Source organism: Vicugna pacos, chromosome 8 (genome assembly GCF_048564905.1).
Source record: "Vicugna pacos chromosome 8, VicPac4, whole genome shotgun sequence".
Classification (NCBI taxonomy): Eukaryota; Metazoa; Chordata; class Mammalia; order Artiodactyla; family Camelidae; genus Vicugna; species Vicugna pacos.
Genome location: NC_132994.1, coordinates 7565723 through 7584625, shown reverse-complemented (window position 1 = coordinate 7584625; position 18903 = coordinate 7565723). Strand labels below are relative to the sequence as shown.

Sequence of the window (18903 nt, the reverse complement as noted above, 5' to 3'; positions counted from 1 at the left end):
GAGAATACCATGAAAAGGTGTAATTAGATATGAAAATAAGACCTTCTAAACATAATTGCCAATTGGCATTGCACATCGGGGGATATGTGCTTGGAGCATAGCTATGGGGACCCCGTTCATGTACAGGAATTCTGTATGAATCATGGAGGAGTTCTGGAGTAAGGTGTCATTGGATGTGCATGTGATACACACGTGTAATTATGCCTACACGATAGAAATAACAAGTATAATTTCTCAAAACTTTTTAGGGCACTTAAGTTGTTGATTTTAGACTTCCATTCTACTTCAAGATTCCAAATCATTTCATTTTCTTTCTCCTGAATTCTATTATAGACAGTTCTAGAGGATAATCTTCAGTGGTTTACGATATCTAATGCAGCGCAAAACTGAATTGAATTGCTTAGATTTTTTGAAAGCAATGCATATTTATGAAATATTTTTGAAAATTAAGGGCTATTTTCAATTTATTCAGGACAAGGAATTGTAGCAAAGGTTCAGTGATATTCCAAAATACCTTGTCTTGGTCTTGTGTTGTTGCATTTTAAATTCTGTGATAGCCATGGGGAAGAAGCATCATAGAAAATTTTTGTTAGTTTTACTTCAAGCATGTTTGTAAATACCATTGTCTAAATATTTTAGACTTTATCTACAAAGGAAGAGAAGAGTAAATATAAGTGTTATGAAGAGTTTTTTTTTTAAACAAACCAGAGTTAGAAGAGCTGCCTGAATATTCAGGCACAAATTGAAATGAATACGAAATTCAAAAACAATTCAATTTCAAAACTAGTTTGAGTGGGACAAAATGTCAAGGATTGAGTCTTCAATTTGTTATAGAGGGAAGCAAGTTTAATGTTTTTCCCTAAATACTATAGTATTTAATATACTTAATATACCTAAATAACTAAATAGTTATTCAGTTATTGAAAAATGGTTTTCTTTAAATTTAACAAAAATATTTGATTTCCTTTTATATCTCAGGTGTTACGCTGGATGCCTGGGTTAGAAAGACACAATAGAAATAGTCACCTTCCTCGATACTTTCCTAGCTAGGAGGGAGACATAAGTAAATATACTATGAAAATACAAGATTATAAATATGACAATAGAGAAAAGCACAAGATACCTTGGGAACCAAGAGTAGGTTGAGATGTGAATCTCAAAGAGAGAGCTTCTCCGAGAAAATAATAGCTGACACAAGTCTTTAAGGAAGAAGAGAAGCTAATCAGCTTAAGAAGGATGTTCCACACAGAAGGAGCATCGGAAGGGATGGGACATGCACCACATGATGCATTAGAGGACAGGAAAGGCTGAGAGATTACAAAGCCCTCACTATGACTGGAGTAGAGTTTTGGATGGCTGGGGGTTAGAGGAGAACAAAGCCAGAGAAGTAAGCAGGCATCAGATCATGGAGGGCAATGCTTGTTGCGGGGGGGGAAAAAAGGTGGATTTGGAAGAAGAATCAAGTGCAGAACATCTGGCAAAGAAGTCTGTAACGGATCCAGAAGAGTGGAACACTCGGCGTCAGTGAAGAAATCCCAGGCAATCACACTCCCTCACTCCGTGAGGGAAACCAATTCCCTCAATCAGAAATAAATTAAGTGAAATGATGCACTTCCAGACAGCCCCTACAACCACAAACAGCATCCTTTCTTCCCAGGTCCTTTGTTTTCCAGAAGTTGCTCTGTCTGTGAGCAGTGCCAGAGCAGCACATAAGGGAAGACAATTGGAGAACTCCTAGGCTGCAAAAGACTAGGGTGGCCCATGATTGGCTCTAAGAGGACACAGAGGGAGATATCGACATGGCATGAGCTGTGAAGGGCTTGCTGCCAAACCCACCTGCCTCCCTTTCCCCATGTGTGTTGAGCTTCAAAGTGCTCCCTTAATGAAGTTCCTGCTTTATCACCTCTTTCTAGGATCCTGCTTCTCTGGGAACTCATCCTGTAACAATTGGGAAGCCAAGTAAAGAAACAGCGGGGACTGGCCAGCCCTCTGGGCTGGGGGCGGGGCATCCCCGCTGCTGCAGCACAGCTCTCGAGGCTACCCTGCCCAAGCCCAGAGCAGTGGCTCAAGAGAACCCAAGAGGTTTCACGTCAGAGGCCAATCTGGCGTCAGTACGTCTTAGGGCTAAAAGGGGCTTTCAAATCAATTCTAACTCTGCCACTTTGAAGACAGAGAACCGGAGGCTCGGCAGAGTCAGGATGTCCCTAAAGCTGCGTAACTGATTAAGGGCTGGGTGAGACAGAAGTCCCTGTCTTCTCGCTCCCAGCCTACTGCCTTTTCCAGGAAGCCCGTGCTTCTCCAGTGGATGTGTTTCCAGGATTCTGCAGCAGCATGACACACTTGCTTGTAGCCATAGGAGAAACACGAACATTCCTGGAGGGATGATTTCATTTCCTTTTTATATCACAGCGCATACGCTGTGAAACGGAAAGAGTGTGTTACCTTTAAGATTAAAGGAATGAAACTCCCAGGACCTTTGGAATTCAGCGTTGTCCTCAGAACCTGTTGGGTAGTTGACTCTCCTCTGCTACTGGGGCTTAAGTTAGTGTACGTATTTGAAAATAACTACAGAAAGAAATGCCATTATTCCGAGATATCGGATTCTTTTCTGTCTTGATTAAAATGTATTCTCGCTACATGTTAATGTAACAGCATCTATGAGAGGACTTCGTCAGAGTTTCCAAACTGCAGAAATAGGTGATGATTATTTGCCCTTCAAACGTAGGAGGTAAACCTCTCTAGGTGGTACGTTCTAAGAGGAGGCTAACTGGTCCAGCTGCCATCACCCTCAAAATCTAGCTGAGAGAAAGCTAGCAATTTATTATATAGAGAGGTTTTTCTACAGAAAAATAAAAGAGTAGAAATCTGGGGGGAGGGTATAGCTCAATGGTAGAGTGTGTGCCTAGCATGCATGAGGTCCTGGGTTCAATCCCCAGTACCTCCATTAAAATAATTAAGTAATTAATTTATAAAAAAGAGTTGAAATCAAGGTAACACCTCATAGCTGACTGCATGCTAACAGAGCTGAAGTAGTTTGTAGGACCTCCTCCCGGCCCCTGCAGAGAGAGTTCTTGGGAGAACTTGACATGTGTTCCCAGAGTTGGGGGGCAGGGGATGGAGATGGGGCTTGTCTCTCGTGGGGAGAGCCCAAAAGGCAGCCTGCAAGGTTAGTAAGAAGAAAGGTTTGCTCAGGGGTTTATTTGCACTCTTGCTAGTTGACAGGACAGTGACAGCTGAGATTTTCTGAGCTCCAACTGGCAACAAGGAAGGTGGTAGGTGACTAAGCGCTAGTCAGCTAGAGGTAACCACCTCCTAGATGTCTACTGTGTCAGGCGCACCAGCCGAAAGAGGGAGAAAGGGACTTCTTAGACAGTTGCTAAGGGGTATTTTGCAAGAGATCAGCCGAGTGTGCACACAGCCCGCCACAGAGAGACGTGTTGAAGGGTCACCGGCAGACCACCCATGCTCCTGCAGTGACAATGCATTTTTTGCTGTCACCATCGGCCGCTGCACAGGAATCAGACTTCTCCCGACTTCCTCTACCCTTGATCTGACCCTGGAGGTCGACTTTTAGGGAGGAGGTGTATCAAGGGGAGAGACAAGAGGGTGTGGACAGCTTCAAATTGGGTGCTGGAGTGAAACTGGATTAGTCAGTTAAATTGGATTAGACTTTTTAATACCTGCAAGTGACCTGCAAGTTACAGGCTGTGTCCAGGTTGTCACAAAACAAAGAGGAGAGAAATCTGGCAGGAAAGATCTTAAATGGGTGCTGAGAGAAACTGAATTATTCTGGAATGTAATCTGCCAAGTCAGGTCATTTAATAAACTAAATTCATTACACCGTGGATATAGATGACATTGTCTCTACGCTTCTGCCCTGTATTTTTAAGGGAGAGTTTAAAACAGAAATGTGTAGTGGTTAAAGGAACAACTTGGGACATGAAACACAGCTTGACATGAGTTCTGGCTTTGCCTCTCACCCCACGACCCAGGCACCTGGCTTTCTCTGTGCCGCAGTTTCTTCCGCGGTGGGATGGGGATACTGGTAATCGTAGGTTACAGGTTTGGTGGTGTGTTCTAAGCCCACCATGATTCTCCCTTCGCGGGCAGTGCTTTCTGATCTCCGTCAGCAGCTAGGCTGGCACAGCAAACTTTGGGCCAGAGTGACTGAGCTAGGGGTGGTCACCTAACCCTGCGTCTCTTCCCCAGGGTTGATCCAAGAAGGATTCAGTCTATCCATGGTGGAAGGATTTCACAGTATTGATTCAAAAGCCATGTCAGCTGGGACACGGCAAGGAGAATGAAACACGACTCCAGCAGAGAAAGTACCCCGAGTGCTTTTGTTCATGGCTCTAGTCTCTTTCTGGGGACACCTCTGCTTCCCCATTCTGGGGTTCTATGAGATGCCACCTTTATACTTTAATAATTCATTTTTTCTATCTTTGCTCACATTGACTATCTTTACAGATAGGAAGGATTGTTTTAAGAACGTGGATTCAAATCCCAGTTCCAAATGTACTGGCTTAGTAACCATGGACAAGTTCCCTTCCTGAATTATGGGGCTAGAACAGTATTTACCTCAAAATAATACACATTCATGAGGAATAAATGAATCACTAGCAGCTAAGATTAAGAACAATGCCTAACACATTGTAAACATCCAATAAACCTTAGCTATGATTTATTGAGTTGATTTCTACAACTTGGAAATGAAAGTAACTTTGACTAATGAATTATCGTCTGGCTCACAGGGTTGGTGTGCTTTGTTGGCATGGTAAGTACCAAGTGTGAAACAGTAATTACTAGCTGTTACTGTCTGTTGCCTTCTTATTTCTTAGTTACCACTGCTCCCGATATTAATCGGCAGGAACACTGAGATTACACAAAGCATCCATTTCTTATTTTCAATCCACAAGCAGCAAACGAACTGCAGGCAGAGGGTGACATACATATGTGTGAGGATTGGTTTCAATGCTCATCTCTCTCTCTCTTCATATTTATTCATGTCCATACCTGTGATCCGAGGACAGAGAATAAGGAGATATCCACAGAGACACCTTAACAAAGTAGATTAAAGCAATTGAAATTGATTTAGTATTTCAAGGACAGACAGTTTAAAGAATAAATTCTGTGCTCAGATGGTTCTCAATTTCATTAATAGAATTATATTTACAGGTAAGAACATGATGTTGCCTCTTAAACATAAGTCCTATTAATTTTTTCCTGCCAAAGGCATATCTCATGGCTAAGAAAATACTCGCCTGAACATCAGTTTCCCAGAGACCACGTGATTTATTCTTGATTCACTCTGGGCCCCCAGTCCTTCTGTTTGGACATCGTATAGTAACATTTTAGTGCAATCAACACTAGTTTTTGTTTTTGCTGTTGGTCTATCCTCATATCATCCAAGTTTATGTCTTTCCATTCTTAGCACTGATTTTTTTTAGCTAACTAACAAAAACAGAATTTTCTTTCAAATCTTTACTATTTCATTGTAAATAGCATAATACAAAAATATTAGTGTAGCTTTTCTATCATTATTTAAAATGTTAAAATGACAATATCCAGTGGTAAATTAATTTCAAAGCCCCTAAAAGACCTTAAAGTTATGTTTTAATAATCGTCCATGCTTTAAATATTCTGTGTGTGCGTGTGGTTGATAAAACCTGTTAGAAACAAATACATTTGCATACAATGAAGTGATGGTTCTTGAGGAACTCAGCACTGAAGTGAGAAAGATGAACTCAGGGTACCTCCCTGTGTGCACGTGAACAGGTAGTTATAACTGTTTAGCTCGCTGTTCGTCAACCTCTTTCAGAATAAGCTCACATCATTTGCTTTACTCTCCATGATGTTTGTGCCGTGATGAAGTTCTACTTCGTATGATTCAAGCTTTTCTGTGGCTAGGTAGAGCAAAAGATGATGCAAGAAAGGGGGATAAGAAAGGACCTCTGCTGTGACCTGTCTTTTATAATCACATTTCATACCACCCTCTTTCTTCTTCACACACAAAAATAATACATTAAAAGATGCAAGTCTTCTTCAGGCTTCTAAATTTTTGATAAAAAAATCTAAACTACACTTTGTATAGAGAACTGAAAGATCTGTCATACTTCCAAATTATTAGGAAACATTAGGAATGACAGAGTCTTTATCCTGTTTCCTAGCCTGCAGAAATTAGGTCCCCCAGTGCTTCCCTCCACCTTATCCTCCTCTTCACTGCCATCCTTTCTAAAGTCTACCCTCAGGTTCATCATTTGAAGCAAGCACTGATCATCATTTTTTTCCCCCTGAAAGCCATTGCTAATGAATTTAATATTTTGAATCTGTCATTTAGTGTTCTCAACAGAATGGTTCCCACTTGAATTTTCAGCTTTATTTTTCAGCGGATCCCACAGGCTCCCTTCTCCGAAGCCAAACTAGACAACTCTCTTCCCCTTCCCGTATTCGCTCATTCTGATTCCTTCAATTAACACTTTTAAATAGCATTTTGGATACCACTTTATCCAGGGAATATTTTTCCTGATTACCTAAGTTGGATGTAAGGGAGGAACAATTTTTATTCATAAAAATATTTTGATAAGCTGTGTGTTTGCAGGAGAAATGACAATAACAATTTTTGTTAAACTATTCTTCAGTATAAATAAAGAAATGTCAGGAATTAAAGGAGAAAACAGAAAATAGAGGATGACAAGAGACAAGGGAAATATCTGAAGAATTTCTGAAGAAAGAAGTAACATTCAACTTTAAAGAGTGTGTGTGCGTGTGTGTGCATGCATGCATATGTGTGCTATAAAGGCCTCCTGTGAATGTTTGACTGTATTTTTGGTGGAAAGGAAAAAGCTGCCATGGTTTGGGGTCTTGGCAGATTCTGTGGTCTAACTGTCAGGAGTCTATAGTGAAAGGTGACTCCTCTTGTCGCTCTGCCAATTCTCCTGCTCAGGCAGTGGATTAGCATGTGGTGAAGGTTTTGCCAACTAGACAATTTCAAAGGATTTCTTGGGACTCTGCCTCTTGAGCAAGTTACTCAGATTGTGGTGACTGTGTGAGAGTCTCTTCAGTGGTGGTGTGTCCCGGTCTGTCCTCAGGTGAGCCCTCACCCTGCTCCCTGTTGACTAGCCCTGCAGAGCATCCTTCAGAGTGCATTTTTCAACCTGGTTTCACTTCCTTCAATTCTATCAGCCCTAGTTATCCATATAATAAACTCCCTTTTCTATTATACAGCCATGTGAATCCTCTGAGGAATGACTGCAGATCTTGTGGTAGGCAGAAGAATGTCCCCGCTGAAGATGTCCACATCCTAATTCCTAGGACCCATGCCAGTGTTCATTTGAGTGGCAAAGGAGCGTTAAGGTTGCAGTTGGATTTAAAACAGCTAGTCAGCTGATGCTGAGATATAGAGACAGTTCCTGGATTATCCCAGTGGGCTCCTTAAATGTAGAAAAGGCAAGTGGAAGAGCCAATCAAGTGTCACAATATGAGAAAAGAACTACACCCATCATTGTTTGCTTCGAAGACAGAATGAAGGAGGCCATGAGTCGAGGAAGGCAAAAGCCTTTAGAAGCCAAAGAAAGCAAGGATCTAGATTCTCTCCTGGAACCTCCAGAAAGGAACACAGCCCTACCATCACCTGATTTTAATCTGCTGAGAACTGTGTCAGACTTCTGATATACAGAGCTTTAAAATAATACACTTGTGTTGCTGAAGTCACTGAGTTGTGTGATAATTAGTCATGGGAGCAATAGGGCCTCAGGGAGACCTTGCTGGGAGGGGGTGATGCTCAGTGGGGACTACGCAGGTTTAAAGAGGGAAGGAGGAAATGTCAGCTGACCCGTGGCTTCTGCTTCTCTTCCCATCCTTGCATCCCCCAGGTCCACATGCCATACTGACAATGACTTGCAAATTGAAGACAAAATTGTGTGTTCTTCATCCTCTTACCATCCCTAAGGAAGAACTCCATGTGTTGTACTAATGTATAGGTGCTCAAAAAGCTAATGTTTTTTTTTAATTGGATATATTGAATTACAGGGGAATAAAAGAATGATAATTAAGGCAATAAAGAAGAAAAATAAATGCCCCTCTTTTTTGATGGGCAGATGGGTAAATATGTTCCCTCCTATTCCCATGTGGAAATTTCTATCATTATCAGTGTAAGTAGAGAGACTGAGGAACATGTAGTTTTTACACAGTTATAAGCACCAGGATGGGGAGGGAGCCGTCTTTTTCTACCAGCTGAACGCAACGCTCGCCGCTGGAGAAAGCAGCACTGGCCAGTGGGAAGAGCAGGGAAGATGAACTCCTTCACCTGCCCTTACTGCACAGACAGAACCCTCTGTCTCAGACCACAGGTGGTGTCGCCTTCCCTCAGCCTCTGCCCTTGACTTCAATCCCCATTCACTTTCAACTTAGCATCTTCGTATTTCAGCAGGTGCCATTCACTAATAAACAGGCGGCCTTGTTCTCTGATTTAAAAGACAGATTTTCAGACAGGAGTGTTATGTTTGAAAAAGGCCAGCGTGCATTTCTTGGCCCCTCTCTGGTGATGGAGACCATCAGTTCTCTGGAGGGGAGGTAAAGCTTTGTTCCTCCACGCTGACTATCTCTGCCTTCTTGGCTCTGGAACATCTGCTATTCAGCCACCTGAGCCACAGTTGATAAATTAATTCAGATTATGCTACTATGCCTTTAAAAATGATCCAGTTATGGTAAAAACAAAGCAGACATTCAGGCAGTCTTTTTTCTCTTAAGCAAGACAAAACACCTAGTAAAACCTCTCATTTTTATTTTGAGGTTTGCAATTTACTCAGTACAGTTGACCTTTAAGCATATACGGAATATACACAGACAGGATATCAAATAAATGATTTCTTGGTTTTAACGTATGGCATTTAAATACTCCTTTATTGCACTATTTATAAAACCGTTTTATAGAACACTAAAAAGTATGGGACTGTTTAAAAATGTTAATCCTATAATTAATAGTCAGATGCATACGCTCTCCTCCAGCACAAAGCACGGATCTTCTAAATCTGTCACTCTGAACTTTACAGTAGGAGCCAGCCATCTGCCTGCATGCAGCCACCTAAAGCAAAGCCCGAATATATGCTCTTATGTTTTCCCTCTGAGATGCAGGATCATTATGGCAAAATAGGCAACAAGGTTTTTAGCTCATATGAATTAAGAAAGTGTGTGTTGAGAAAAAAAAAACATATTAAATCAGGCTGATTCTATAAGTCAATGTTATTAGGTGATTAGATAAGGATGATTTCATAAAGCAGAACACATGATGTAATGTCAGGTAGATGGGAAATGTGTGGATGGGTGACCTAGTACTGAGTCCTACAGCCCTTAAAAACCCTTTCTCTGTGTGGCTAAGTCTTAATGCTGCTTTAATTAGGGCCTCGTCTTCATTTACACCTCCATTTTGCTGTGAAAAAAAATCAAAGTTGGTAAAGTAAAATGCTTTAACATTCTCTCATAGGTTGAGAGTATTAACTGCTAGTAAAAAGGAGCAAGACGAGGAAGAAAAATCAATTTCAAACATATCTTTACACGAAAGTGCCAATGCTGGTGTATTTTTTTCAGATTCATGTTCTCTTATCATCCGTGGCTAGATTTTTCCTGAAATTCAAATCTCACTCGACTTTCTACATTTCTGTTTCATTGAAGTCATGATGGAAAGATACTACCATTTAGATACAATTCTTTTTGGATTACCTAATGTGCTTTTTGGCTTAACTTTAGATGGATCATGGAAAATTATCAGATGAACATTAACTTCTTTGGTTTTCTGATTTTTGAAATGTTATTTTTAAAGTACAACTCTCTTTTTTTCCCCCTGAAATAAACATACTTCTAAAAAATAAACAGATGAAAGAATGAGAAAATTTAGAAATTCTGTGTCATGTTAAATTTGATGTTCTAACTAGTACAGTGGTAGAGTATGGGGATTAAATGGGTTAAATGTGAATTCTGGAGGGGAGGGTATAGCTCAGTGGTAGAGCACATACTTAGCATGTACGAGGTCCTGGGTTCAATCCCCAGTACCTCCATTAAAAAATATATATATATAAAAATAAACATCTACCCCCACCCCCCAAAAAAAGAGAGTATGGCAGTTTCTTATTAAATTAGAAATAGAATTGGTGGAATAAAATTTTAGTATATGTGCTGCCAAAGCGAGCACTGGTGGAATAAAGTTAAAAAAAAAACTGTGAATTCTGGAGTCTGCCAAGATTGTTTCTAATCTCATCCCCACCACGTGCAAGCCACGTGACCTTAAGAGAGTCATTTAACAACTGGAGGCTATCTCTATCTCTATCTCTGTCTGCCTATCTATCTATCTATCCATCTATCTATAGATAGATATGTAGAGAGAGATTTAGAGACTGTTTATCCAAAGCAAGGTTTTTACCAGGTAGCCGAAATACACTGAAGCTGGCCTACAAGACTGCTTATTGAAATCTACACTTAGAAATTATGGTATCTGGCCAACCTGGATAATGCTACGTATAAAAAATGTCTCCTCATGGTACCAGATCCCTGGATCATAGGTGGTAGCCATCATCTGTCAATCTGGATTCTAAAATGCATACTAGGATGACCTATATTTAGAGCATTAGACTGAGAACACAAACCTGTTCTTGGTTTTCTTCATGACTGAAAGAAGAAAGGTACTTAATTTAAATTTAGGGGCTAAGTGGTTAAAGATAAATATGCATATAAAGAACAAGGAGTTATTCTATTGCACAGAGAATTATACCCAGTACCTTATAATAACCTATAATGGAGTATAATCTGAAAAAAAAAGACTGACTTACTATGCTGTACACCTGAAACTAACACAATATTGTAAATCAACTATATTTTAATAAAAAGTATTTGAACAAGGGAAAAATGTATAATTTTTACAATTAGAGATAATATTCTCAGTTCTAAAAATGCACATTTCATCACATTCTAAGTTTTATACTGAAATATTTCTCAAAAAAAGTACTATGTACTATGATACTTTCTAATTTAAACAGTCCTATTGCATGAATTTTGTTTAGTGTACCATACACCTCAGGTATTACTGACAAAATTTCTTTAAAATTTTTTCTGATTGGTAATGATTATTTATTCATGGTTTTTGACGACTGTGCATTTAGAAATAAATATTCTATGGTAGATTATCTAGTTTTAGCAACAGTATCATCATCCAAAAATCAGCTAAAATCCAAAAGGCAGAAAGTGCTTAATAATGTTGGAGAAAACGAAATACTCCTACACTTGAATTCCCTGCTCCTTTCCAGGTCAGTGTCCTACATTCTGCCACCCAAACACCAAACACAGGCTGCCAAATCTCAGAAAGCCCTGGGTTTTATTCCAAGTAAACCTGGATTTCTCTTTTTCTGGAGGAGACTATATGTCACTGTGTGAAGTGTTAAAGTGACAGAGTGAGGAGTGCTAGGAAGGGACTGCGGCTTAGCAGGAAGACAGCAATTTTGGCCGGAAGCCGTGTGTAGTCTGGTACCTGCACAGCCAAGGGATACACTCAGCAACGAGGACTCCTCCTTTCACAACTTCATTTTCATCACTGTCAGTAAGTTTGAATTAAAAAGAACATTAAAATATCAAAGTATATTTTAAGAAAGATAAGGAGACTATTTTGCTAAGACTCTATCTGGCTGAAATTAAAGAAAGGAAAACCCTCTTAGTATTTTATGTGGTTAAGTCTGGATCTAAAAGACCTTTACCATCCAGATTATATCCCCAGAGTTCTACTCACAGAACGTAATACACATGGTCTCAAACTGCAGCGGAGGAGGCAAGTCACATGCTATTTTGCAGACATAATGAAACATTCACTAAAAAATGATGTGTCCTCAAAACCGTTTTACAGTTAAAGAACAACTTTAAGGTCGTTGTGTTTCACAAAGAACATGAAAACAGATCGTGTTTCCATTTTGTGCTTTTGACTGTATTTACTTGCTTACTTGGCTGCAGATGAACACATTCAGGGCAATCACACAGCGTCATTTGGGAAGAAGTGTTGAATAACATACTTATATACCTTTGAATTCGTTTTTGGAAGCCCACATATCGATATTAAAAAAAAGAGAAATTTATTTAACACAAGCTTGGATACGTAATGAAATCCTCTGTCATCTGGATCATTACTCAATAGTAACCTCTATTCCTCCCTCCAATTTAGAATGAGTGGTCAGTTTTACATAGAAAACAATGACACTTTCCGGCCCCAGTGTAGGGACAAGCCAGCTGCATCAGGACCTAATGCCTTTGTCATCTGCCGGGGTGTTTTTGGCTCTCTTGCCAGCACTGCTCTAATTAACTGAGACACTCTTAGGAGGCCATTTAATGTTGCCAATAGGGGTCTTTTCTTATGATTCATAAATAGCTTCATTAATGCTAAAACCATATTCTTGAGCATTAAAAAATATTGTTTTCTTCTTACACACCAAAATACCCTAAATATGGGGATCTGCTTATGAAATATAATAAAGCAATTTGATTGACAATTAAGCAATACAAATAATATTAATTAGAATCTAATTGTTTCCATGGTGACAAAGGATGGATGCACCAATCTTTTAAAGGAACTACATAAACAACACTCTACTGGAATTTTAATTCCCATGTTGTGCGGTGACTGAAAATGTATTTTGAATGGCAGTCCTAATGAAAAAAAAATCTTCAGTTTGCTCTGCAGTACTGAACTGAAAATGTCTTATCTGAATTCATTTTTAAATAAAATTGTACAGATGTGTCTTGTTTGTGCTAATAGCCACCGATGTGTTTATGAGAGGTTTCAATTCTTCTCCATCCTCTGGAGAAGTTTTAAAAAAGAAATCCTGGAGAATAATGAAGATGGATTACCTCGTTCACAGAACCGACCAGTGAAATGGAGCGGACAGTCGCACTGAAATGAGAAGGCGCCACTCGGGAGGAAGACTGTGCGGCAGGTGCCCCCGTTGTGGCACACGGGTCCCCGGCAGGCGGCTGGAGCAGGGCGGGGGGCCAGCGAGGCTGGCGTGGGGCCAGCCCCTCCTGTGACCTCAGGAGGAACGACAGAGGGAGATGCTGCTGACAGAGCAGGATCCTGGGATCTAGATTTATAAATAGATCAGGAAAAACAACATAAACAAAAGATCCAGAAACAAAAATAGAAATAACAGAAACTTTGGTTTAAAATAAGAGGGATTTTATTGATTTTTTCTATGTTTTGATCCTGATTTTATTTATTTCCTGCCTGATCTTTATGTCCATTGACAGATGACTGGATAAAGAAGATAGAGTACACACACACACAGTGGAATACTACTCAACCATAAAAAAGAATAAGATAATGCCATTTGCAGCAACATGATGGACCTGGAGATCCTCATTCTAAGTGAAGTGAGGCAGTGAGGCAGAAAGTGAAAGAAAAATACCATATGATATCACTGACATGTGGAATCTTAAAAAAAAAAACAGATACAGATGAACTTACTTATAAAACAGAGACAGACTTGCAGACATAGAAAACAACTTATGGTTACCAGGGGGAAGGGGGAGGGTAGAGAGATAAATTGAGAGTTTGGGATTTGCAGTTACAAATACTATATATAAAACAGATAAACAGCAAAGTCCTACTGTATAGCACCTCAAACTGTAGCCAATACCTTTTAATAGCCCATAATGATAAAGAATATGAAAAGGAATACACACACAAACACACACATATATACATATATATGTGTATATAATCGAATCACTATGCTGTATACCAGAAATTAACACAACATTGTACATTGACTATACATCAATTAAAATAAAAGAAGGGAAAAAAACAACAGTCATCCAAGGTTCAACTAAGGCAAATAGAATTGTCATGTTGATTTATAATTGTGTGATTTATAAGTGTTGGAAATAATGACCCTGGGTGAATCATAGAGTCAATCTATCGGGTTCTGAGAAACTAAATTTATTTCTTCAGAGTAGTAAGAAATCTTCATAAACTTAACAGTCAGTTCTTTAAAGTAAAATAGTTCAACTCTGGGCTCAACATAGTTCTACTTCGGCTATTCTAAACCTTGTGAGCCTAAGATGAGGAAGTTATGCTATGTTACATTTTAGTGGTAAAGCTGCTTGAACTTGAACTACTTCTAGGTTGATTGCTTAGATACATATTCATCAAAGTGACTTGCATTGATTTCTAGGAGTTATCCAAGGGGTACTTTAGAAATGCTACAAATGATTCCCTAATTTTTTTCACAAATTTTACTACTGGTTTAATTTTTTTCTTCCCTAAAGAACAATGAACAAAAATTAATTCCCATTGAATTAAATTGAAATCCCTCTTTTTTTTTAAGTTTAAAGCTCTTGATAATCAAATTCCTCACTGGCTTTCCAGCCTATTTAATCATGATTTCTAATCAGTACCTTAACTTCTCTTAAATCAAATGAGATGACTATTCCTTAAAGATCTGGGTTTTCCAAATTTTGCAGGTTTGTTCAAACCACTTTCTATGCATTGTTGTTCCTGCATTCCTATCTAACTTTCATCTAGAGTGCCAAGTCAAGATCTGTATTACTTCCTCAATGGAGCCTTCTTGGTTGCTCCTAGGCCACCAAGATGAAATTGATGTTTCTGTCATCTCTAAAATTCCATGGCATGTCATTGCACTGCTGGAAGACTTCCCACCTGCTTGTAGTAAAGTTATTACTTTATGTACAGCTACTCCTACTAGGTTGTGTGTACACTGATCATTACTTTTTCCACCCTCTACCACACATTGATTCCTCATTTTAGCAGAATTCCCTCTTCATAATAAGCATTTTATAAATATTTGTCGAATTAATGTCTTGCGTACTCTTTGGGAAGCAGTGCTTTTGAAGTTTTCCCTTCATAGAATCATTAAGAGAATCATCTTTCAAGTGTAAGAAATCCTGCTGCAATAAAAAATCATCAACGACTCAATTATCCGAGTAAATCTTTACTTTGTACATTGCCATAAAGACAAAATCTTGCTAAAAGAAGTCAGTTCAAAGATATCGTCTGAATGACTTTAGTGGCTTAGTTATTTTTGTCTACTCTGTATGTGTATGTCAACTTACTGGAATAAAAAGCTGAAGAAAGTGAAATAGATAATTGGTAAAAACATTTTACCAAAATAATGTTAATGAGCAGGTCAGGTCTTTTGTTGTACAATCCTTTTACAACCTGAAATTCTTCTCTATGGGGTTTAACATAGTTTGTAAATGTAAAGTGAAAAAAAAAAAAGTCCTTGCCATTCCAGTTCTTCAAGGATTATGTCATTAGTCACTGCTGTTGCCCACCGACCCTGCACCCTGCAGGGAATTCAAGATGGAGAAAAACAGGAAACATTCTGTGCTCTGAATACTGGGCCCTAGACAATTAAGATGCATATCTAGGGAAGATTTTCAATGACCCCACACTCTTGCATCTTCCTATGCATAGAAAAACATTAAAATCATTAACTTGAGATCTCTGTTCTTTGTGACTAACAATAATCTGATATTTGAGCGTATGTATTTTTTTCCAACAAAAAAATTCATGTATATCCTGCCTCTTTCCTTACCTCCTGGGAATACTTTCTCAGTGCTATCTGAGAGGCTGTTCTCCCTGGCTATAGTTCTCAGTAAGACACGGAAATCTCACCTCACAGCTCCTACAGTGTGTGTTATTTTTTAGGTTGACATAACCATATTTTTAATTTTATGGTTGTTAAGCCTGCTTCTCTTCTCTCTCCTCTGGACTGCAATCTCTGTGACAGATAGATCACTTCTAATCTTTCCATCATCTTATCCCTAACAACAGTGCAGAACCCCAACTAGACTCTCTGATAAATATTTTATAAATGAATTTGAATCATTTTTGTAAACATGCAATGTATCATACTGCTAACAAGAAAAGTAGCAAGTAAAAATAATTTGGTTATCTTTGGGGTCAATTTCATAACTCCAGTCCATAGCTTTTTAGTATTATAGATGAGATATATTCTAATAATTTTAATGCAATTTTATAATCAACTTTCTCTGGTTTTATTTCATTAGATTAGCATAGTTCTCCCTTTTTGTACTCATAATATGTTTTTTCCTTTAAAGTAGCTTCCGTCAAGTTAAATGACAATGTTAATTTGAATGACATGGAATTTACTACTAAGCATTTCATATTCCAATTTAATTTTTAGTTTTAGTGTTTCTGGATGATTTCACCATTTTATTTAATTCTTGCCATGGATTTCGTGAAACACAGTCAATCATATTTTTCTCAGGAATAAATTTGTCATTGCAGTTTAGCATCCACCCCCTCGTGGCTTTTCTGTGTGTATCATGGGTAAGGACATGCGCAAAAGGGGGCGGTCATGACTAAGCACTTCAGGGGCAAGAGCCGTCAGTCAATCAGTGAATTAAATGTCATCACTCTTTCTCCTACTCTATCTGCTCAGGGAATCCCTGTCTCACCTGAGAAAAAAATCAATGTGTTGTACATTTCAGTTGCTAACTGATTACACAAAAATAATTACTATCAATTGATCCATCAATTAAAATGTCAGGATCATAAATCAAGTGTTGAAAACAGCATTAACCAGATACATTCTTTGTTATAAGGATCAAATTTTTTGTCTGATATATTATTAATAGTGTTTGCCTTTCAGTATTTTTTCATTGGTTATAAATTATGCCATGAATTTGCCTATTTTAGAATTTGGAATTAAAATAATTAAAATTTATTGAATTTATCTGTATATTTAAAAAGAAACAAAATTTTAATCTGCTTGTTAAATATTAACTTATTTTTACATAGAAGGTTAAAAATATAAAGTAAACATAGACATTTACTAAACACAGATGATTGTCATATTAATAATAATTAGCAATGTTAAAAGGACCACTAAAGTTATAGAGTTACTTTTAACTCTAAAAATTATGAATTATTATGAATTATGAGAGCTTAGAACTAAATTAAGTCTCAGGGGTTTCAAAGTTGTTTCCTAAATGAACAACATCGTAAAAGGTTGAACTTCTTTGCCTTTCTTTACTAAAGACTTGATTTACTTTCAGTCCAAAATAATAAGCGTGAAGAATATGCTTGATTGCCTGGTGGGTAACTCTGAACAGGGGTACAGTCACTGTTATAATAAGTAGTGAGTTTCCAAGGATTGTTTCTGAATGAATGAATAAATAAGATATGCTACTTTTATTCAAAACGGAGCCTGATTCTTGGAGGAAGACATATTGATGTGACGGTGGTTTCTAATCAGAGGGGCGGCGGGCCATGCTCTTAGGGGAGGAGAGGACACTCCACTTCTCGTCCCCCGTCTCCCAGGGGCCCCACCGACTCCCGCCGGGCAGGCAGCAGGCCATCACATCCGTGCAGCCTGAGGGTTTTGCTTCTTGTTAGAGACACTAGTCTGGCCTCAGTTTCTTAGAAGGAGGAGTGGGCTTGCTCACACGTGGAAATCCCAGAAGCCTTGCTTCACGAGCAGAGAAGGAGAATCTTCAGCATTAGGATGAAGTGTTAAAAAGAAAGGAAGATAACCGAGCTAGAGAAACCTTGAGTTTGTGGCTATTAATAGTGAAGGGAAAGCAATGTTTTCAAAGTCACTGCAATTAGATTTTTAAAAGCAGTAAAATAAATGTGTTATAATCTAGGCATCGAAAGACCTGCCATACACATATTATCTATAGATACATATTTTTTACAAAAATGAGAAAGATAATACAAACACACGTGCTGTATCCTGCTTTGCCTTTTCACCTACTCAAATATGAGTAGAATATTCTACGCTTTATTTTTTCACCTAAAAATTATTCTTAGCAGATTTCCCTGTCAGTAAGTACAGTTCTTGAGTTTCCTTTAAAAACTGCAGAGTGAGATATTGTTTGGATATACATCACGGATTCTTTCAGTGTGGAAGTAATAGATTTAAACTCTTTCAGGTTTTTTCCCCTATGATTTGGATCATAAATTCATTTTAATAGCTATATTGGTATATAATTTACAGACTAGAGTGCACCCACTTAAAGTGAAAAATTCAATAATTTTTAGTAGATCCTGAGTTGTGCAAACATCATCACAGTGTTATCTTATGTCACCCCAAAAAGGCACCCCATGTCCATTAGCAGTCACTCCTTACCTCCCACCCTCAGCCTACTTTCTGTCTGTACAGAATTGTCCATTTAGGACATCATATAGAGGGAATCATGTAATATGTGATCTTTTGTTATGGGGCTTTTTCACTTCTCATAATGTTTTCAAGGTTCATCCAAGTTTTTACACGTAATAGAGCTTTATTCCCTTTTATTACTGCCATTTTATTTCTCTATTTGTTAGTTGATGGTCATTTGGGGGCTGTTTTCACTTTTGAATATTATGAACAGTGCTGCTATGAACATTCATGTTCAAGTTTCTGTCTGGATTCTCTTGGGCATATACCCGGGATAGAACTGCTGGAACATATACTCAATGTTGAATATTTTGAGCAACAGCCAAAATATCATCTGAAGAAGTTGCAGTTTTACTTTCCTTCCGGCAGTATATGGGAGTTCCAATTTCACCACATCCTCATTGAATCATATATTCTTACAAGTGTTATGTGCATTTAATTTTTATGGGTACAATATATATATTATTTACATTAAGTCTCAAGTAAATTATACTGATTTATTCTGAAATGTGGCTTCATTTTCCTCAATGACTCTCTTTGTAGTCTTTTTAAAGTCTTTTTTAAAGTAGTTTTCTGAACTAGCTTAACTAGTATTTGTCACTTTCTCCTGGGGTCTCCGTGAGCAGACCAGGGAAGCAGTCCTCCCCTTGAGAGTAATGAACTGAAAAGGTTGTTACTGTTTATTCAATCTTTCTAAGCACCCATTTCTCTACTTACGTATTGTCAA

The 18903-nt window shown here is 38.4% G+C and overlaps 1 protein-coding gene across 1 annotated transcript in view; it reads right to left on the bottom strand.

Annotated features, from left to right (window-relative positions):
- Positions 1–18903, bottom strand: part of EYS (eyes shut homolog) — a 1174088-nt gene that overhangs the window by 308399 nt on the left and 846786 nt on the right. The window contains 1 exon segment of the mRNA XM_006211933.3: positions 12880–13109. Within this exon segment, the coding sequence (XP_006211995.2) occupies positions 12880–13109 (230 nt within the window).